Source organism: Chlamydomonas reinhardtii, chromosome 10 (genome assembly GCF_000002595.2).
Source record: "Chlamydomonas reinhardtii strain CC-503 cw92 mt+ chromosome 10, whole genome shotgun sequence".
NCBI lineage: Eukaryota > Viridiplantae > Chlorophyta > Chlorophyceae > Chlamydomonadales > Chlamydomonadaceae > Chlamydomonas > Chlamydomonas reinhardtii.
This window is the reverse complement of record NC_057013.1, coordinates 3623502-3645146: the sequence shown is the minus strand read 5'-3', so window position 1 is coordinate 3645146 and position 21645 is coordinate 3623502. Positions and strand designations below refer to the sequence as shown.

General features: G+C 61.6%; 2 protein-coding genes across 2 annotated transcripts; one reads left to right on the top strand and one right to left on the bottom strand.

The window, feature by feature from the left end:
* Positions 1–58: 58 nt before the first annotated feature.
* On the bottom strand, positions 59–10820 carry CHLRE_10g445650v5 (uncharacterized protein). The gene is made up of 32 exons (XM_043066880.1): positions 10505–10820; positions 10338–10413; positions 10071–10109; positions 9906–9973; positions 9685–9756; positions 9405–9484; positions 9150–9222; positions 8868–9020; positions 8484–8630; positions 8146–8298; positions 7824–7985; positions 7542–7694; positions 7161–7281; positions 6759–6928; positions 6518–6562; positions 6302–6416; positions 6020–6164; positions 5704–5824; positions 5409–5552; positions 5175–5288; positions 4882–5013; positions 4633–4712; positions 4426–4510; positions 4049–4313; positions 3759–3907; positions 3418–3549; positions 3067–3193; positions 2753–2907; positions 2334–2462; positions 2111–2200; positions 1839–1937; positions 59–1606 (listed from the first exon to the last, which is right to left on the bottom strand). The coding sequence occupies exons 1-32, from the start codon at positions 10517–10519 to the stop codon at positions 1373–1375; spliced, it is 3843 nt and encodes a 1280-aa protein (XP_042920277.1). The 5' UTR covers positions 10520–10820; the 3' UTR covers positions 59–1372.
* A 430-nt stretch (positions 10821–11250) lies between these two features.
* On the top strand, positions 11251–19966 carry CHLRE_10g445600v5 (uncharacterized protein). Its single transcript, XM_043066879.1, has 21 exons — positions 11251–11864; positions 12196–12263; positions 12401–12547; positions 12751–12843; positions 12952–13108; positions 13254–13405; positions 13679–13777; positions 13955–14110; positions 14349–14414; positions 14623–14860; positions 14974–15585; positions 15719–15918; positions 16063–16357; positions 16488–16646; positions 16773–16973; positions 17120–17256; positions 17418–17492; positions 17637–17781; positions 18026–18781; positions 18929–19067; positions 19249–19966. Exons 1-21 carry the CDS (start codon positions 11675–11677, stop codon positions 19382–19384), a joined length of 4221 nt encoding a protein of 1406 aa, XP_042920276.1. The 5' UTR covers positions 11251–11674; the 3' UTR covers positions 19385–19966.
* Positions 19967–21645: the final 1679 nt, after the last annotated feature.

Below are 21645 nucleotides of genomic sequence, written 5' to 3'. Positions count from 1 at the left end.
AATAGGCCCTTGGTTGTTAACCAGGCAGGCGTGGCGGGGCGTGGAGGCAGGCTCCTCACGAACTGAGGGCCCTGGCGGGACATCCCGTAAGCCTAGACAGCTAGACTCGTCCCACCTCAGTGTACGTTTAGACACACACGATTTAGGACAAGGAACTACATGTAAGGGAGCAAGGCTTCTTACGTGCGTGCCCAGCATGTCCTCGACCCCAAGCACGCGGGGGCAGGACCGTGTTTGTGACCGTATAAGTCAGCGAAGACTGACCTCCCCTGGTGTAAGTGTGGGTTGGGAACAACGTGCCAGACCCCATGCCCCGAAATCCCCCGGACCCCCCTCGAGGGGACGGAGGGGACGACCGAACCCCCACATACACAGCCTAATTGTTAACGTTTAATCCCACCAAAGCGGTGCCCATTGACTCCTGGTGACGAGCGCTATCACGCTAGGCCATGAGCGGTCCTGTTGTAACACTTCGGTCACACGCGGGATGCTATCCGTCCAAGGAAATCCCCCCGACCCAGCCCACCCCGCGTTCAACTCAGTGTCAAGTAATGTACGGACAGCGTGCGTCGGCAGCCTTCATGCGCACGAGGCCACCAGCGCCTGAGAGCCCCGCCAAGTCAGTGCGCATGTGTCGACTGTGGGAGGGACGCCAGGACGCGCATAATAGCCCTCCCATGCTTTATTTGTGCTTAATTACGGCACAACGTGCACGATTAAGCCTCGTGGTGCTGCGTTTGGCCCCTAGTTCTGCTTGTGGGGCGCTTCCCGAAATCCGCGGACCCCCAGGGATTACGACCGACCCCTCAACTTTGGCGGCCCAGAACTTCGTTCCTCATCAGACCACCCCCACGGACCACCCCTGACAAAGCTAATAGTACGTGCGTAATGCTCTCCTAAAGCTCTGTAATTTTGAGCATGGGGTAAGAATCTGAGCTTTCTACCCCACTTGCTTGCACCTCCCAAACATGTATCCATATCCAGACAAACTTCCGCTACGCGGAAACATCGCCATTCGTCAGGATCCTTCGCCCGCCCTAAACCTTTTGACCCTTGCTATACCGTTTTAGTCATTCACTCCTGGGCCCTGCCGTAAGATTGCGATGTTATAAGAGGGGACAATCTGAGTGTCTAAGCACATATAGAGAGACCATGGACTTCCACCGAAGCCCAACCCCGGTGTTGCTGCAAAACCTCCCAGTACTGTCAGCATCCTACCTCTCGTCCCAATCTCGGGCGGCAGTCGGGCCCTCCCACTGACACTGGAATGCCAAACCTGCGTCTTCCGAACGCGCAGGCACGTGTTCATCCTGCAAATTGTATGATCGTATCCACGGCATTACTGTTTCCATCTGCAAAACAGGGTCTCCATCTAATCCTCATCGTCATCTCCACCCGCTTCCTCGTCCGCACTGCCTTCGTTGTCGTTCTCCTCGTCCTCCTCCTTGCGCCGTGCCGCTGGACGCTGCCGCTTGCGCGCACCTGCCGCTGCTGATGCTCCACCTGCTGCACCACGTGCCCTCTTCCCCTGCTGCTTGGTGACCGCGGCCGATGCGCCTGCGCCATGGCTGGTGCCGTCGCCTTGCTGCCCGTGCTCCTCTGCGGCCTGCAGGCAGTTATGTATCACGTTACGGCTCGAACATATGCGATATTCTCCCATTGCCAGCAGCTAGCCTTCGCGTTGACCAACGCTGACCATGCCACGTCAATCGCCCAAACTGGAGCAACCTCACCCGACCTCGCGAGGGAAAGTGCTTGCAGGGAGCCGGATTCCAGGTATTGATGAGCGTGTGCATCGTGCAATTAACTCAAGGCAACTACCGAAAACACAGTCTCACCTGCAGAAATTGCAGCGCGTCCTCCCGTTGGATCGCGTACACGCGTGAGATGCGGTTGGTGTGTGCCACACCAAACAGCCGGTCTGCCTCCGAGACGATCTACGAGTATGTCCGGGGGCAATCAAACGAAGCTGCAGTGACCAGCATAGCTGTATTGTTGGCGACGTGCTCAGGCAGTACCGCAGCAAAACATGGCTAGTATGGCTGCCCATTATCGTGCATCGGCTGCCACGGTATGTCAGGCTCTTCGCGATAGGTGCACGCGGACCTACCTGGGGATGGAACGTCGTGACTATGAACTGGGCAGGGTTGGTGGCGTCGTGGGCCTGGCGCCGCAGCATGGCCGCCACAGTCGTCCGGTACTGCATTTTCGGACAGGTACAGTGAGTGCGGCGTTCTTAAGCACGGGTGCATGCCTGCGGTCCGAATCCGTAAAGCTTGCGCCTGCTTAAGAATGTGCAAGGAAGCCCGTTCCGCCCGCTGCCCCCATCCCACCTGCGGGTCCAGCGCCGCATCAATTTCGTCGAACAGGTAGAAGGGCGCGGGGTCGCAGCGCTGGATTGCGAAGATGAGAGCCAGCGCCACCAGCGTCTTCTGGCCGCCCGACAGCGCGCGCATGGACACCTGCAGTATGGGATGAGCCGTAGAGGGTGGGAAGAGCGACGTGCCAAATCAAGTTCGAAGTCAACTGAAACCCAGAGGGGGGGGTTCACCATTCCCAAGGGGGGCACCTTACGCGAGGAACAGGCCTTCTGTGTCTCAAGTGCACCGCACCACAGAAGCTGCGCGGAGCCACCGAAATGCATTGCCATGGCATACCAAGCTGGGTGCCTTATGCAAGTCGAGCAGCGGTGTGGTGTCGTATCATTGACGAGCACTGCAAGGCTTGCACCTTAGCCGCACACGCAACGCACCGCCTCTCCAGCGCCAGCGAAGCGGACCTTGACCTTGACACCGCTGTACTTCTCACTGCCACCGCTGGGCCCCGTACCGCCGCCCTCGTCGTCCTCGCCGTCGGCGGCAGCCGCCCGGCCAGCCGCACGGATCATCACCAGCTCTCCCGTGCCGCCTGCAGGTTAAAGGAGTCAACGAGTGGCGTACATGGCACGGCACTCAGTGAACATACAGCACATACGCATGGAGGTCGGAGCTCATATCGCAGCACTACTATGCGGCTGCATGCCAGTTTGACAAAACCGCAAACGCGACAGCCGTAGGCAGCTCTCACCCGGCACCAGGTCTGCGAACACCTCGCGGAAATTTTTAGCCACGCCCTTGAAGGTGCGCTCGATGGCCTCGTCCTTGCGCATGTCCAGCGCCGTTATCAGCTCCCGAATCTTTGAGTCGGAGGCTTGCTGCAGGGGGTACACATCAGCGCTTTGAATTACACACGTTCACACGCGAGCATACAAGCCGTGCGATGGGGTGCAGGCGCTAGTGCCGTGTCGCCAGCTTGCGGCCAACTGCGTTTCTCAGCACTCCGAGGATGCGCCAGAAAGTGCAACACCTTGGCCCCATACCCTCAAGCTTCCTACGAGTGCCCACACAATCGCACTCCAGGGCACGACACCACGCCCACCTGCTCCTTAAGGCGCGAGCCCAGCTCCTCGCGCTGGTTGGAGAAGTCCACGTACTGGTCCAGTGCCTTGCGGTTCACACCGGCAAAGCGCTGCAGGCCGGCATTCACTTCCTCCAACGCCCGCATCAGGTCCTGTGGCAAGGACAGGGAGGGATCAGAGGTAGGGCAGTGCATGCAAACGGGATGCGGCAAGACAGCGCGAGCCACTTGGCCACAAGCAGCGCCAAGGAACCCAGGCGCATGGCACCACAAGCCGGCATGCATACGACTAATGCAACCTTCTCTCTGTCCTCACACCCGCACCCGCAACGCCACCCCTAGCCGCAGCTCCCTTCACGCACCTTGATGCTGCGGTCTCGGTAGGGCTTGTCGAACGCCTCCTGCGGCAGTGAGCCCAGCTCGCGAATCTTGCGCTCGTTCTCGGCCGCCTTGGCCGCCGCCACCTCGCGCTTGTGGTCCAGACCCTCCAGGGCCTTGGCGCTGTCCGCCACTGTACTCACATCAGCAGGGAAGTAGAGGTGAAGCTGTGCAGCGGGCATATCCCCTAGGACATTGGCATTGCATTCCAGAGGATTGCAGGCGCTAACGCATTATCCCCTGTGCACCAGCCCCCTGCTGAGCATTCCCGCACCTGCTGCCTCCCGCTTGCCAGCCTCATCCCGCAGCGCGTCACGCTGCCGCTGCAGCTCGTCCAGCCGCGCCCGCAGCTCCTCCGCGCGGCGCTCTGAGCGGCCCGCCTCCGCCTTGGCCTCATCCAGCGAGCGACGTAACGCCTCCAGGTCGGCCTGCCGCAGCGACAGCGCTGCCTTGTCGTTGGCGGCATCGTCGGTGGACAGCGCCTCCTGGATGGACGCCTCGCGCCGCTTGAGCACACCTGTGATATGCGCCTCGCAGGCCTGGAAGTGGGGCGGTGGCGAATGGGGAAAGCGGGAAAGAACACAAGTTTGGAGGGAATCCCAATGAGGGAGGGAAAGCGTGGTGCCGGCGGCTGTCTGCTATATCGCGCACCTGAACCGCCGCCTGCGCCTCGTCGCGCTTCTGTGACAAGCCGCGCAGCTGATCCGACATCCGCGTCTTCGCCAGATTGAGGCTCCTGCAGGCACATGTTAGCCGCTTGGCACCACAGCCGGAAACGCTGAAACTCTGAAGGCTCGGGCATGAGAACCAGTAACACATGACGCCAGTGCAGGCAGCTCCCTCACAGACAGCACTCACTTGACCTCGTTCCGCTCCGCCGCAGTCAGCGTGGACGACATGTCACTGGCCAGCTCGCGTTTGAGGCCAGACACCTCGTGCTGCAAATGTGGGCAGAGCCAATTGACAGTTGCAAGCTACAGGTACGTGCCTACAGGCACGTCCACACAACGCAGCAGACCAGCATGTCGTAAACTCGCACGACCTTGTCTGAAACCTTGTGAAGAAGTGTCCAGATAGCCGCACTGCGCGGGCCGCTGCCTCACCCACCTCGATGTGTGCAATCTCACTCTCGTAGGCGGTCAAGGTGCGCTCTGCGCCGTCCACGCGGCTGCGCAGCTCCGCCTCCTCCTCGCGGATGCGCTTCAGGTCCTGCTTCTTGTCGCGCATGACGTTGCGCAGCTGCAGTAGGAGGTATGGGGAAGGGGTGCACGTACACAAGCCGGGGCGTGACCATCTGTTGTTAGACGACCGCATTATGAGCAGCAGTACATTGCAAGCAGGCTGTGTTCACCATTACCAGGACAACCCCATAGACACTAGAGACACATTTGCATCCTCACCTTGCCGCGCTCCATGTCCAGGTTCTCCTGCTGGCTGGCCGCCGCCTCCACCACCGCGTGCAGCCGCGCCACCTCGGCGGCCACGTCCTTCGCCTTGCGGTCCGCAGCAACCACCTAGCGAAAGCGAGGACAACAGGATGTGGAGGAACCGCCCCCAATTGCCGGCGCACACGGATAACCATTCTAAGAAGCAGCTCTGCAGCAACAGCGCCTGAGCGTTCCTCCCTGCCTAACCTGCTCTCGTGCCTTCATCAGGTTGTCGTACACCGCCAGCCGGGCGCGATTGGTAGGCGCAAAGCCACCGCTGATGTTGCCGCGCCGCCCGAACTTCTCGCCGTCGAGCGTGACGCAGTCGAACTTGTCATTGGAGCGGCACACCTGCAGCGGCGCCGTGCCCGACACACGCCACATACACCATGCTCTTATGCCACCACATTCACACACAGCCGGCCATCGGCATCCCAATGCTCCGTGCATGACGCCCGGTTGCCGGTGCGACTACCGCACGCTACCCCTCCCGGCGCTCTACCTCGGTTGCCACGTCCTTGTCCTTGCACAGCAGCGCCTGGCCGAACAGGTCGCGCATGGCCGGCTTAAAGCGGGGGTCGGTGCTGATCTTGCGGTACAGCGATACGACGTCCTGGCCCCACCTGCATGTGTGCGGCGCCGTGACCAGTCAAGTCCGTGCCGTCTTGCTACTGTAATGACCAGGAGCCCCAGGCTGCACAAGTCACGCGTCCGATGATTGCCACGATAAGAATAGGTTCGCATTAGACCATGCGGCGGCTCATGAACCTTTTTTTTGGGCTCAGGCACAAACCCCGTCCTTCCCTGCAGACACTCACTCTGTCGGCGGCGGCGGCTCGGGCATGTCGCCCACTCGGTTGAGCGGCACGAACGTGGCTCGGCCCAAGTTGTTCTGGTGCAGGCCGCGGATGAGGCGACCCGCCACCTCCTCATTCTCCACCAGGACGTCAAACAAATGGTTGCCTGCAGCGCGGGTCAGTGGTAGGGTGACGGGCTTGAGGATGGGGAGCACGGCAGGGCCAGGAAGTACCGGGGTACAGCGGCTCTCGCTGCCTCCCGTGCCATGCCCAGCACTAGCACTGCCTCCAGCCCCCACGCACCCGCAATGGTGTCCACGGCCACGTAAAACAAGTCCGCAATTCGGATGTGCTCAATGACGGCGCCGTGCACACCGCTCATGTCCACACCGTACCGCTGCCGCAGCGCATCCAGCCCCTGCGTGCGTGCACAACCATGAGGAGTTCAGAGCAGGCCGGGCTATCCCAACACAACAGCGCTTCCGCTCATTGCCTTCGCCCACAGCCCGCCGTTCTCACCTGGATGCCCTTGCGCACGTCGTTTGGCATACATTTGTCATACGCCTACAGTATGTTTAGATAGCACACGTAGTGCGAATGAACGGGGGCAGGAGGGTCAACTCTTACCATTCGCTAAAAGCCGAAGGAACAAGAATACGGGGGCGTGCTAAGGCCGATGTAATGGTATGCAGTCTACTGCGGAAAGCTCACCAACAGTCCGTTAGGAACCCCTCTCTCTCTGTGCACCTGCCCTTCGTACCGACTGCGCCGCCCGCATCTCCGCCTCCGCCGTCTTCAGCGCCTGCTCCGCGAACTCCTCCTCGCGCTGCTTGGCCTTGCGGTCGTCCAGCAGCTTCACGCGAGCCGCATGCGCCTCGGCGTGCGCCTTGTCCGAGTCCAACACCCGACCCTCCAGAGACCGTACCTCGGCTGCGGGGGCGTATACCGTATGCAATAATCAAGCGTGTTCCGCATGCAGCAACATTTCGAACGTGTAGCGACAAGCCGACCGTGCACGACGCGAAAACCGAATGCCGACACCCTATCTACGATGGCTGCACACTTGCACGGTGAGCGGGGCGAGGGTTAGCCAAAAGTGGCGTCCGCGGTCTCCATCGCCACTCCAACCACCCCACGCCATGCACCCCTGTGCCGCTCTCACCGTCCAGGTCGCCGATAGTCTGGCTCAGCTCCATGAGCTGCTCGTTGTGGGCGCGGTACTCCTCCTGCGTGCGCTCGCGGCTCTGCTTCTTGGTCGCCAGCTTGTGCTCGTACGCCACCAGCTGTGGGGTGAGGTACCAACCGTGGCATTCGCCAGGGCCTTGGGTCAGTAGGTTTGGCCACTGACCAGGTTCAGGCTAGGTGCTGGCGTGCGACACACGGGTCTCACTGGCAACACCACAATTCCTACATGTTCCCAAACATGTACACATCCCTTCGTGCCCCTAAGGCCAAAGAGTGGGAAAGGACAACGCCCAAAGCCAAGCTATCATCCGCTACCCCTCGCCCGCTCGTTCAGACGCCCGGAGCCTCCCCTCTTCACCTGCTTCTTGAGCTCCGCGTCTCGCTCGTCGCGGCTGCGGTACGAACTGGAGCCCTGCTTGCGGTACAGCGCCGCCAGCCGGCTGTCCGCCTCCTTGATGCGCGACTGCAGATCCGACCAGTCGGCCTCGGCGGTGGCGGCGGCTTGTTGAAGCTGCGAGGCCAGCATGCAATGTGATAATCTCTGTCAGGTAAATCTCAACCAAGTACAGAACCCAAGTGCAGCCAGAACCCTCATGCAGGCCCACATGTGCAGTCGCGGCCCTGCCTACTGCATGCCCACCTGCTTGAGCTTAGCCTGCTCCGCCTCCAGGTCCTTCTGCAGCGCCGCCATTTCGCGCCGGGAACTTTGCTCGCGCGACTCGGCCCGCCGCACGCGGCGCTCCAGCTCCTCGATGTCCACCTCCTGCCGCGAGCGCTGAGCAACAAGCTCCTGGCGCCGGGCCTGAGCAGATGTCAGGCGCAAAGCACACGCACATGCAATGAGGAGAATACCATTGGCCGAACACATTAAGCAAGTAAGCCCCAGACACGCGCACGCTAATACCGCCATCACAACACACTCTCACCATGCAACCGCCCCCGGCCCTGCAGCCCCCCATCACCTGCAGTGCTCTGGCCTGGCCCTGCGCCACGGCGTACTCGGCCTCCAGCGCCTTGACCTGCCGCTCCAGCTCCTTGCCCTCCGCCATCGTGCGCTCCTGGTCCGTGGAGGCGCTGCCCACCGTCTCGCGCAGCTGGGCCGCCTCACGCTCCAGCTGCAGGGGAAAGGCAGCAGGTTACAGACGCAGCTAAGCGGGCTCAAACACTTTCACAATACATGGTGACCTGCCGGGAACGCCGCGCTCCACACCGCCAGCCTTTTTGCCCCAAGCCGAATCCCGCTGTCGGGTGACAGCCCAGCCGTGCACCCTCAGCAGTCGCCAACTGCCCGCGCACGCACCCTGGCGGCGTCCGCGGTGGCCTTGGCCAGCTCCTTGTCGAACAGGGTGTACTGCAGACAGCGCCGCCGCCGGTCCAGGTCCTGGTACTCCATCAGCTCCGCCCGCTCCGCGTCCAGCTCGCGCAGCTTGTCCTCAATCTCCGACAGCTGTAGGGGCAGGAGTCGGCACGATGGATAGGCGGGGGCACAAGGTGGTCGGCGCATGGTCAAGGGCCGGGACTGGGCAGGGGCCAGCTGTTGATCCTCAACAACGGGTCAACAATGCAGGTGCGCGCGCAGGGAAGGGCAGCGCGAAGGTATAGGGTCACAAGCAGCAACACCCAACCCGAAACAAGTATGCGTGAGATTTCTAGACACCAAGCCAGCTAGGCGCCCGAATCACACCATGCTGAGAATCTGCTGTTTGCGGCTCTCGGTCTCCTGCATGACGCGCAGGCTCTCCTTGCGCCGCTCTTCATACACCCGAGTCCCGCCAATCTCCTTCAGCAGCTCCATGCGCTGTGCGTCGCTCATCGCCGCCATGGCCGTGATCTTGCCCTGTACGTGGAAACACGTATCGCGAGGCCTTGTCAAGTATGGCCAGTCACGTACGGAACCATATTCCGGCCAAGTGCGGACCTGTGCCTACCTTCTCGCTAAGTGCTTGTCCCCCTTGTCCTTAATTACCTGCTGGACGATGTAGTATGGGTTGCTCTTGCTGAAGCCCGCGCTTTCGAGCAAGCTGCTGACCTCGCTCTTGCTGCGCGGGGGTAGTTTGCGGCACGCCGGCAGGGTGGGATGGGGTGGCAAGCATGCGTAAGTGGTAGGTATGTTGTGGTCCCTGCGACAGCGCGACACGTCTCTTGCTGCACCCACAGGTTGTCATGATCTGGGGCTTAGCGGATTCCATTTAGTTCACACGCAGGCGTCACCATCACCCACTTGATGTGCTTCTTGTCCAGCGTGTAATCATCCTTCTTGGCGTTGATGGTGCGCCGCAGCCGGACCTCTGACCTGTCAATCTGCAGAGCCGTGCGCGGACCCGGCAGCAGGCAGCATGATCAGTAGCAAACGACCGTGCCCTAGTACAGGATCCTCAATTCAACGACAACAGCCGGCCAACAGGGTTAGGAGCTACCCATCGCCATCTGTGGCTCCCCCCCCATCAAGTGCAACACGCCTTTGTGTCTGCGTTTGTGCCTACATGGGCATCGCAGCTCACCGGAAAGCGGCCGTCCGTGTTGTCAAACACCACCTCCACCCATGCACTGGACACCCGGTGCCCGGCGCCCTCCTGCGCGCACACTCATGCGCAGGGCGGCGGAGGGCCAAGCAGCAGGAGGTTAGGAGCAGGCCACGACTCCCAAACTCAGTGCACATTATCACATCTATTGCAGACCAGCCACGGACACGCGCGCATCACTAATGATCTGGTGTGCTCACATGCAGCAACTGCAGCCGCTCCTCCCCGCGCATGTTGATGAAGGCATCGTTGAGCACGAAGCGGATGGCTGCGCAGACATACAGTATGGAACACGGTTGTATGAGCGGATAAGTGTTTAAACTGCAGCCCCTGCCCCAAACCAAGTCGTCTACAGCGCGCCTCACCGTGAAAGAAGTTGGACTTCCCTGAGCCGTTCGCTCCGACTGTGAGACAGGAATCCGGAGAGGTCAGCATGATCCAAATATTGTTGCTGTGAGCTGGCTTGTGCCATGCGTCGATATCCCGTTGCACTATGGCGTCACGTTTACAAACACGCGCAATGCCGTTCCACGCGGGGACGTTCATCGCACGCAACCACGATCGGGTATGGTGTGCCCTTCCCGCCCCCCCCCCCCCCCTGCTGCACCGCAGCACCGCGCTGGCGGCCTCACCGACAACATTGATTTTGGGATCGAACTCATCAGTGCTTGTCTGGTCCTTGTAGCTCTTGAACCCCTCAATCAGCACCTGGCCGGGAGGGAAGGCTTCATATGACTGGGTCGGATACGTGCACCCCGGCCCTCGGACAGCCTTTGCACCTTGCACACAAGTCAGTTACCTGCTTAATATGCATCTTGCCCACTGAGCCGGGCGCCTCGCGGCGCGCCCAGGCTTCTCAAGAGAAACCCCTCGCCAGCTGCTCCGCCCGGCCTCGCTGCCCCTGAAACTAAGTGCTATGCCATTTCGCGTCAAATCTTTTGTACGCGTGCACTTGAGCAAGAGTTCCAAGGTGAGAGAAATACCGCTTCCCGCGAGATTTAGACCTGACTTTAGACTGTAATTGTCAGTTTGCTTAGGTATGCTGCTGGTCTTTCGCCTAAGACAGTAAACTTGATGATTCCCAAACAGTATGGAGAGTCGCAAGCCGAAGGCTCAGCCATCCGCGAAATGCGTGCAGTGGGCCGAAATGGGCCACGGAATGGGCGCATCGAGTCGGTCAGCCCCTTCAGCCAGTGCGGACCCTCTCTTTTGCGGGTCACTGGGACCCCAACGTGGCATCTGAGGTCGCAGCTAATTCGCTACCAGTGGCGAGCGTCCTAGTGCAGGTGAAGAGCATACTGCTCCTGTCATCCAAAGCAGGCACTGAGCGGGGGGCGCTCGTCTCCGCAGGTGCTGGTGCTGCAACTCCCATTCTCCCATCCGCGAGTCACCAATCTGACAGTTGTGAGGGGGTTGAAAAACCCCGGGTTGCAAGGACTTCAGGAATAGCTAGCTGGGCAGGGTCCAGCCCGCGGGGCCTCCAGGTCCACGGCATGACTGCTGCCCAACTTTCGACGCCAACTCAGGTCGCATGTACCAGAATCCATGCCCATATTGCAAATTGGCTGCCCAAAGCGCCACATCAGCCGCCTCAACGTTTATGCGGGCTTGGCGGGGGCACGATGGCTGGCCCGTATGGCCATAGCTGTTCATGTCGCTGTTCATGTCGCTTCCATGCCACAGCAACCAAACCAATACATGACGGCACACGGGCGCTTTCATCATAAGCTGGCAAGAAGCGAGAGGCTTCACATCATTAACAGGTTGTGAGTTTCTATGCGCGCGCTCATATTAATACAGCGAGTGGACGTCATATAAGAGAACTGAAACATAATCATTGGGCGACGGCTATTCCAAGCTTCTAGGCTGGAATGGGAGCAATCGAAACGGGGCCCATTGCCCCCAGAAGGCTGAATTGCTGACGTTCTAAATTGCTTCCTAGTAGATTTGCTATGGGTACAAAACGAAGATGGAGGGCAAGTCACATCGTGTGAGCAAGGTCGGTCGCAAGGCCGACAAAAAGAAGGCGGCCGACAAGAAGAAGCGAGGAATCAGCAATGAAAAGAAGCAGAACCCGAAGGCTTTCGCCTTCCAGTCTGCTGGCAAGGCGAAGGCGCAGCAAGCACGCACCGCGGAGCGGGAGCAGCGGCGGCTTCACGGTGAGAGGGCCAGGGTTTCGACGAGGCCGTGGGGTGGTTTCGCGGCCGGCGAGGAGGCCAGAAGGTGTTCCACCACTCAACCCCACGATGGCATACGGCTCGACTGCTGAGCATTACGGGGCGCAAAAGCCAGCCCTGCCGGCAGGGTCTATGGGTGGGAGAGTGCCAGTTGTGGGCACCAGAGCGGAAAACCAACTAACGCAGTCATCAATACCAGGTCCTTAAGACGGGCTGGAACGCTGTCTCTCGTGCCGTTTACGCACTCTAATACCATTCAAGCTGTACTCTTGTGCTTCAACGCCTATATACCCTTATGCCTGCACTCCACCAGCACCCATGCTGGACAAGCTGGGTGAGGAGCCACCACCGTTCGTGGTCCTGGTCCAGGGCCCACCCGGGGTAAGGCATGTTGGCGGTGCAGGCAATCGGTGCCTGGTGAGATGTGTACGTTTCTGTCCTGGATGGATTATGCCGGTCGGGCTCGTCTTGTGCCAGCCAGTCCCAGTAACACTGTCATGCACACGCCCGCTACTCAGGTGGGCAAGTCCACGCTCATCCGTGGGCTGGTGAAGCACTACACGCGGCAGAACCTGGCGGACGTGCGCGGGCCCATCACCTGCGTGGCTGGAAAGAAGCGGCGCATCACGCTGGTGGAGTGCCCCTCAGATCTGTGTGGCATGATGGTGAGAGCTAGCGCGGCTGGCTGTCGCGCTGACGGGATTTGGTGCTGGCGGCACTTCACGTATGGGCAAGCTAGGGCAGGCGTTGAGCGCTGAGTGCGAATAAGCAAGCACGTGCAGAACGCGTCCTGTTCCGGGCCTAGCTATTCACCGGATGTGTATGCTGCATTGAACGCCCCTCCTGTCTGCCTGTGTGTCCCTCCTAGGACGCGGCGAAGTACGCGGACCTGGTACTCCTGCTGATCGACGGCTCATTCGGCTTCGAGATGGAGACGTTCGAGTTCCTTAACCTTCTGCAGGTATGTCAGCGTTATGGGGGCGAATGTCCGGGGACGGCGGTATGTGCGTTCGTATTCCCTGTCGCCATTGGAGTCGTGCTCACGGTCAAGTGCGGTGTTGCGCTGCAGGTGCACGGCTTCCCCAAGGTGATGGGCGTGTTGACACACCTGGACGGTTTTCGTGAGGCCTCTCAGCTCAAGAAGACCAAGAAGAAGCTCAAGCAGCGCTTCTGGACCGAGATTTATGACGGCGCCAAGCTGTTCTACCTGTCCGGCATCCAGCACGGTGAGTGACTGGGTGTGGTACTGCGCGAGGGTTTGGTGAGGGTTAGGCAGTCCCATGTGGAAAGCCAGTGTCAGGGCGGCCTCTGTTTCACCTCCAGCACTTTCACCCTCAGCCTGCTATCCCTGCAACCCTGCCCCTTGCGCAGGCAAGTACCTGAAGCGCGAGGTGCTGAACTTGGCCCGCTTCATCAGCGTCATGAAGCACCGCCCTTTGACGTGGCGCCTGGCGCACCCGTACACGCTGGTGGACCGCTTCGAGGACGTGACGCCGCGGGAGCTGGTGCGGGCCAACCCCAAGGTGTGCGGCGGGTATGGGGGTCCGAGTTCGCAATGTGGACAGCCGCGTTGTGGCGGGTTGTATTGGTGACTACGCGTGACTTCGCGCCTTTAACGGACTGGGCTAGTCGGCAGGCTGTAAGCTTTAGGGGGTGCTATGGTGGTTAAGAGGGTCAACGGTGGCCGTGGCGACCGCCAGGCGAAGCTGGGGGGCGTGTATGGCAACTGGGCGCTTGTATTTGGGAGTCGCAGTGCCGGGGCTCGCTGGTAAACAGCACGCCCAAATGCCCTGCAGGTGGACCGCGACGTGATCCTGTACGGCTACCTGCGCGGCACCAACATCAAACCCGACCAGCGGGTGCACATCGCGGGTGTGGGCGACTTCACCATTCAGGTACGTGTACCACACCAGCGGCACCATTCAGTGCAGTTGCTTTGGTGCGGTGCCCCGCGCAGCCCGCGTGTCCTGCTTGTGATAACGTGCTCACACACCTCACCACTGGTACCTGAACCTGTTACAACGCGCACGTTGTAATTCCTTCTCTGGTGCTCTTCAACCCACGCTTTGCAGGAGCTGGACCCGCTGCCTGACCCCTGCCCGCTGCCGGAGACTGTGAAGCGGCGCGGGCTGAACGACAAGGAGCGGCTGCTGTACGCGCCCATGGCGGACGTGGGCGGCCTGCTGTATGACAAGGACGCTGTGTACATCGACATCCCCGACTGGAAGGTGCGGCGGGGGGGGGCGGAGGTAGCCGATGGTTTAAACAACGCCAGTAAAAAAGCTTGAGATGCGCAAGACGCAGCAGGAAACGGCTGGCTTGTGCGGTTTATGAGGCTTGTGCGGGTCTGGCAATAGCGGCCGCTTGGGGGCATGGTGTTGAAGGCGGGCGTCAATGTGGGGCCGCCGTGCCGTTAGCGACTTCACTCAGGAACACCTCGTGTTTGCCTGGATTGGCCGTGCACAGGTCCAATACACGGGCTCTGGCGGCCAGCCTGCGGACGAGGGCGAGGCCATGGTGCGGCAGCTGCAGGTAAGGGGCGCAGTTGTGTTTGCTGATCTTGTGGTTGGTTACGGTATCGGGTGGTGCTGCGTTTGGTGCGCGTAAGTTGCTAGAAGTAGATACCAAGGTCTTGTGTACATTGCTTGCTTATACGGAACACCCCGTTCGTCTGGGCTGCTCAATCGCCGTATATACCTGCACGGTGTCCATATGGTCTTTCACGTGCTGTGCGCTGCAGGCGACTCAGGAGCCGGTGGATGAGGCGCTGCGGCGCGGAAAGATCCGCATCTTCGGCGGTGGCCGCGCCATTGGGGGCGAAGACGCCAGCAGTGGTGAGGAGGATGACGGCTACGACGACGATGAGGTGGACGAGGACGAGGAGGAGAGCGGGAGCGGGGATGAGCTGGCAGGCATCAGTGATGAGGAAGACGGGGCGGATGACAGTGAGGACGAGGAGGAAGATGATGACGATTCTGGTAAGAGGGACGAATTGGAACCGGGCAAGCAGTTTGCAGCTCTGGAGTTCTGCCTTGTCCTTGTTAAAGCGGCGTTCACGCCTGAAGCGTTAGGCCCCGCCCTGCCTTTGCAGACCCGCGGGCCAAGGCGCTGAGGCGCGGCATGCCACGAGGCGGCGCGCCCGTCACGGGAGCGGACGGGCGCATGCGGCGTGCGGCGGTATTTGGCGGGGGCTCCGTGGCTCTGCAAGGTCGCGGCGATGGCGAGTCGGACTCAGAGGACGAGGACGCGGGGGAGGACGTGGACGCAGACGCGGATGAGAACGACATGGACGACGCCGGGCAGCAGCAGGCACGGAAGCGGCGCCGGCTGGAGAGTGGTGCAGCTGGGGTGGAGGATGAGGCTGAGGAGGGTGGGGACAGTGAGGATGACTCGGAGGGCATGGGTGGCGCCGCCAAGTGGAAGTCGGGCATGGCGGCGCGCGCCAGCTCTTTCTTCAGCACACGCTCCTCCGATCTGGCGGCCTTCGTTTACGGCAAGCGCGCGGTGGCGGGCGCCGGCGACAACGCCGACGGCGGCAGCGAGGACGGCGAGGGGCGGGGTCTTGGCGAGGTGGGCGGCGGCGGCGGCGGCGAGGACGGCAGCGAGGACAGCGACGATGACTTCTTTACACTGAAGAAAGCGGGAGGCGCTGATGGGCCGGGCGCGGAGCGAGCCAAGACAGGCAATCTGGAGGCCGTTGATGGTGAGTTCCTTGGGTGATGGAATGGGCAGTGGAGGGGCAGGACGAAGGTCTGGCGTCTGAGCTGCACGTGCTTGCTCAAACTTCGTTGACGCAAATGTCGCTGTCCTCCTGCTGTGTGCTTTGCCCTATGCAGCTCTGGACACAAGCCGCGTGCTGCTGGGCCCAGAAGCGCTGGCGGCCTGGGCGGGTGACAGCGGGGCGGAGCTGATGTCCGCGCTGCGTAACCGCTTCGTGACGGGCGACTGGGCGGAGGGGCAGCGACGGGCGGAGGCGCGGCCGGGTGGCGCCGGCAGCGACGAGGAGGAAGGTGGTAGCGACCAGGATGATGACGAGGTGGGTCAAGGATTGGAGCCTGTGTTGCGGCCCTGACCAAGTGGTGGCAGCCACGTGATTTAGCGTATTGCCGCAGTCATGTCGCTCGCCGCGTCCTGCAAGCCTGCGCTCAACAAAGACATTGCCCTGAACTGACCCTTGCAGGTGTTTGGCGACTTTGAGGACATGGAGGCGGGTGAGCGGCTGGCGGGGCCCAGCGGCGGCGGCGACGCGGTGTCGGTGGCGGCGCAGAAGGCCATTGACGACGCGCGCAAGGAGGCGGAGCGGCTCAAGGCCATGAAGGCAGCAAAGAAGGCAGCATTTGACTCCGCATATGACACCAAGGGCGCCAAGGACGGCGACAGTGACGCGGAGGACGGCGGCACCGGTGGCGAGGGTGGTGGCGGTGGCAGTGGCGACGAGGGCGAGGGCGGCAAGAAGGGCAAGGCCGGCAAACCAGGTACTGGGGCTTGAACACGGGCGTCGTGATGCGTACTGTGGGCCATGAGGGTTGTGGGATGGCCGCCCAGTGGGACGGTGCCTCGGTCTTTACGGTAACCTGCTAGCCTTGCACTCCCTTCCTCCTGCAGGCCGGCCTGGTGATGAGGAGACATACTACGACTCGGTGAAGAAGGAGCTGGCGGCGCGCGCAGCCGCCACCCGCAGCCTTTTGGACAGCCTGGACCCAGCCACCCGCCAGGCCATGGAGGGACTGCGCCCCGGCACCTACGTGCGACTGCGCTTCAGCGGTAAGCCCCTGGCTGCTGGTGGTTATAATGGTAACACTGAGGTAAATTGGGTACAGCCTCAGGCTGCAAAATTTACCTAGGCAAACATGGCGGCGCCAACTTCGCTGCGGTTTCAATGTGCCGCAGGTGTCCCCTGTGAGCTTGTGACTCATCACGACCCGCGGCGGCCGCTGTTAATCGGTGGGCTGGGCCAAGGCGAGGAAAAGCTGGGCATGATGCGGCTGCGCTTCAAGCGCCACCGCTGGTTCCCCAAGCTGCTCAAATGCCGCGACCCCCTCATCTTCAGTGTCGGCTGGCGGCGGTTCCAATCCATGCCGGTATACGCAGGTATGTAAGCGTACTGTAGGCGATGCACATTAAACATGTTTGTATGTTTAGCGCAACGTGCAGTTGTTGACCCATACGCCGTTTCCATCAGCTTTCGACAATCTCCCCGCACCTGACGCCTTCCCATACCTGCGACGTCCCATCAGTCGAGGACCACAACCGGCGGCTGCGCATGCTCAAGTACACCCCCGAGCACATGCACTGCATAGCCACTGTGTACGGCCCACTGGCGCCGCCAAACAGCGGCGTGGCGGCTGTGCAGAGGCTGGATGGACAAGTGGCGGTGAGTTGACCTCGTGGGTGCGTTGAATGGCGGCCACCTGAGCAGATTCTTACCCGGCCACAGCTCGGTGGGGCTAACGAAGGTTTTGATTCGAGTCCCTCGGATAAATATTTGCGGGCTACTTTTTTGCACGCACATCACTACAATTCACTTTGGCGCAGGGCTGGCGTATCGCTGCCACTGGTGTCGTGACCGAGCTGGATGCGGACGTGCGTGTTGTCAAGAAGCTCAAGCTGGTGGGTCTTCTCGGAGTGTACCATACATCCATGCTGGAATGGCTGGTTGGGTAACCTAGCTGCACGATGTTCAGGTGGGAGTACCGTACCTGCTTGACAATGTGCAACGTGCCCCTGCTTCGATTGCACCCACTACCTGTGCAGGTGGGTACGCCGTTCAAAATCGCCCGTCACACGGCGTTCGTCGGCGGCATGTTTAACAGCGCTCTGGAAGTGGCGCGGTTCGAGGGGGCGTCCATCCGCACCGTCAGCGGCATCCGCGGTACCATTAAGAAGGCGCTGCGGCCAGGTGCGGCGGAAATGGGAACAGCCTGCTACAAGCTGTCATGTGTCAGGGGCGTCCTTGTTACGGGCACGCGACAGCACACCGATCAAGTAGTGAAGGCCTGGTGCGGCCCTGCGGCCGACCGTGCGGCCACGCCCCACCCCAGTCCCCACTTCGCAAATAATCATGAATGTCATCCCCACCAAGAAGATCTGTACGTGGGCCGTGCCCAACAACTCTACCTGCCTGCCTACCTGCCTGCCACCAGGTGTGCACGGTGCCAAGGACGGCGCATACCGCGCCACCTTTGAGGACAAGCCGCTGCTGTCGGACATCGTGTTCCTGCGCGCCTGGATTGCGCTGGACCTGCCGCGCTTCTACAACCCCGTCACCAACCTGCTGGCGGCGGCGCCGACTGACGTCAACCGACCCCCCAAGAACAGCAAGCGTGTCCGCGGCGGCGCCGAGCCGGAGCAAGCACCCACAGATGTGGCAGCTGGCATGGTGGTGAATGCCGGCACAGCTGCTGCTGCGGACGCAACCGCGGCGGCCGCCGCTCCGGGCAAGCGTGAGTTCCAGGCATCCTCTACGTTCACTGGGCCGCGCCCGGGCATGGCATTCAAGCTGGGCCCGCAGGGGCAGGGCTACTACAAGGACGAGGGGCCGACGGTGGCAGCAGCCACAGCAGCCGCCGCCCATGCTGCCAGTGCCGCAGCTAAAGCGGCCGCCCTGGCAAGTGGATCCATCCCTCCAGCAGATGGCGCGGCTGCAGGCGGCGCACCCGATTCACAGGGTTGGGTGGGTCTGCGCACGGTGGCGGACCTGCGCCGTGCACTCGGCACGGGCGCGCCTCGTGCCAGTGACAGCCTGTACCGAGACATTGAGCGCGCGCCCCGGAAGTTCAACCCTCTCAAGGTGCCCAAGGCGCTGCAGGCGGCGCTGCCCTTTAAATCCAAGCCCAAGCTGGAGCCCTCACGCAAGCGGAAGACGCTGGAGCAGAAGCGCGCCGTGGTCATGGACAAGGGTACGTTTGGCCCCGTCCGGGGAACCGTGTTGGGGTAAAGGGAGACTTCAGCATGATACTGGTTTCCCTTTCCATGCATGCTGCCGGTGTGGGCGGACCTGGCTCATATGTGATATATTGCTTCTCTCTTCTTGAATGGACTCGCAGACGAGAAGAAAGCCTACACGCTGCTGCAGCAGCTCAATGCCATCCGCAACGAGAAGGCGCGCAAGCGCCGTGAGCAGAGTGACCGCCGTCATGGGCAGTATGAGAAGAAGCAGGCCGCGCAGGAAGAGTGGCGCGCCAAGTAAGTGGTTGCAGCCACCCAAAGCAGCCGTTGTGGTACCGTATGAAACTGCAGCACCTGCACCTTGATCATACACGACGGCCTGGAAGTACTGGCAAGGTCGTGGACGGTATTGCATCATCAATCTCGCAAACAGTCACTCAGTTGGCCCATTCGCCATGCATTCTTCGTTTTCCTGCAGATTCAACAAGGAGGAACGCAAGAAACGCTATCGGGAGGAGGGCCAGGCTGAGAAACGCAAGGAGATGGGCGGGGCAAGAGGAGGTAAAGCAGCGAAGGGGGCAAAGCGGCGGAAGGCGGCAGCAGCGGCGGAGTGAGTGCAGCCCAGCGCGCTGCTCAGCATCAGGGGGGCATGACGTGGGGGCATGGGGTACAGCAGTACTCTGATTGTTTGGGAAGTGTCCATGCCATGCAGCGCCTGGGCGTACATTATAGGAGTGTCGTCGGCGTGGATATGAACCTATACATGGGTCAACTCACCTGTCCATGCCCCTGTATCGTGGTACTCAGTTGGATTCAGTTGAAGAGGTTGCTTCAATTAGGTATGTGCCCTTGGTGCTAGAGATTGCTGAGTACCTAATAAATGAGAGTGTGAATGTTTTGGATGCGAGGGGACAACCATTGTACTCATGTACTGAAACCTGATGGGTTCCACACGAACATAGCAGGCTGTGTGCCAGTCAGGTGGTGTTCCTGTAGGAGCTGTTGTGGTGGTGTGAGGTGTTCGGGGGTTTAGGTGGGGTGGGGCATGGCCCCCTTAGTGGTCCTTTCTTTGAGGCTTCATACTTACAGAATTGACCAGGGGCAGACACGCTCCCCCCCTACTGCTTGGCACAGAGACCCAAAGACAGCCTGGTCCCACAGACCAGAACCCCGACAGGGCAAGAGAAGAAAGAGAAGAGAAGACCACCTGCTCACCACCTATGAAACCGAAACACCTAACCACAAAAAAAGCAGCCCTAGGCTGCCCAGAAGCCGCAACAACACCCCCAACAACGCCCCCAACAACACCGCTCAAGGCGGCTAAGCTGGAGCACTTTGTTGCCATCTGCAGCCGCAGTACCTCCAGCCTCATGAGCCTGGGCAGCGCTCCATTGCGCCCCGGCGGCGCCAGCTCAGGCGCCGCTAGCATGAGCAACAGCAGCGGCGGCGCGCCCCCCAGCCAGGGTGGCGGCCGCCGCGGCAAACGCCACATCAGCAACAGCAACCGCAACCGCCACGGCGCTGCCGTGGCCGGCGGGGGCTCATAATGCGGCCACCAGTGGGCGCGGCGAACCTTCGGCTGCTGACAGTGAATGTCAACGGCCTGGGCTCGCCGTTGAAGGCGCGGGCGCTGGTCTCGCACCTGCAGCAAGTTGGGGCGGATGTGGTGATGGTGCAGGAGACCCACGCTACTGACACGACCGCGCTGGAGTCTTGCCTTCGTGCCGCGCAGGGGGCGTGCCTTCCGTGGCGCCACTGCCTCGCTGCCAGCCCGGCAGCGTCGCCCCACTCCTGTGGGGCGGCTATCCTGGCGCGGAGTCGGCTGTCCCTTCCAGGCTGCGTACTGCAGCCGCCGTCAACGGATGCGGCGGGCCGTGTGGTATGTTGGGATTGGGACGTGGGTCACTTGCGCCTGCGCTTCGTGTGTGTGTATGCGCCCACGGCCGTGGCGGACAAGCCTGCTTTCTTTGCCGGGCTGCATCCCCACCTGGCCACGGACAGGGTGCTTGTTGTCGGTGGGGACTGGAACTGTGTCACCGATGCCAGTCAGGAGGCGGCCCCTAGCCCGTCACGTGCTGCAGGTGCCCCGCAACTTGCCAGCGTCCTCGCCCAGTTCAGTCTGGTCGACCCTTGGGCGAGCAAGCGTGGCGGCGCCAAGGGCTACACGCATCCGGCCACGCCCAAGCCGGCCAATCCTGCACGCCTGGATCGGTGGTATGTCAGTGCCACCGCGGCGCCGTGGGTGGTGGATGTCGCTCGCACGTATGGGGCGCCTGGGGACCACAACGGTGTGCTGCTCACCCTGTCCTTGCCCGACCTGCCACATGCGCACCGGGAGCAGTGGCGCTTCCCCACATACCTGCTGTTTCACCCCTCACTGCGTCTGGAGCTCGAGCAGCGCTTGGAGGCGCACGTTGCCGCAAATCCCGTGGCCAGTACAGGTGACGGCGCTTGCACGCAATGGGAGGCGGACAAGTTCTTCTTGCGGGAGGCCGCCACCAGCATCCACCGTCGGCATGCACGCCAGACCCGGGATGGGCTGCATGGCGTGGTGCTGGCCGCAGACGCGGCCGCTGCCCTGGCCGACCGGCCGGGTGCCAGCGCCGCGCAGCGTCAGGCTGCGGCCATGGCCAACTTGGCAGTGCGGGAGGAGCGGGCAGCTGCCGCAGCGGCCAGCCACAATGCCCGCGCTGCACTGATGGAGGAGCATGGGGAGCGGGGCACTCGCTGGTTCCATCGGCAGGCTGACGAGCCAGCAGCCGGCGCGCAGGAAAAAAAAATGGAGCCCATCACGCACTTGAAGGTGCCGGGGCAACCGGCGCCTGTGGCGCTCACGGGGCCGGGCACGCGCAACACTGTCTCCGCAGCCGCCGCA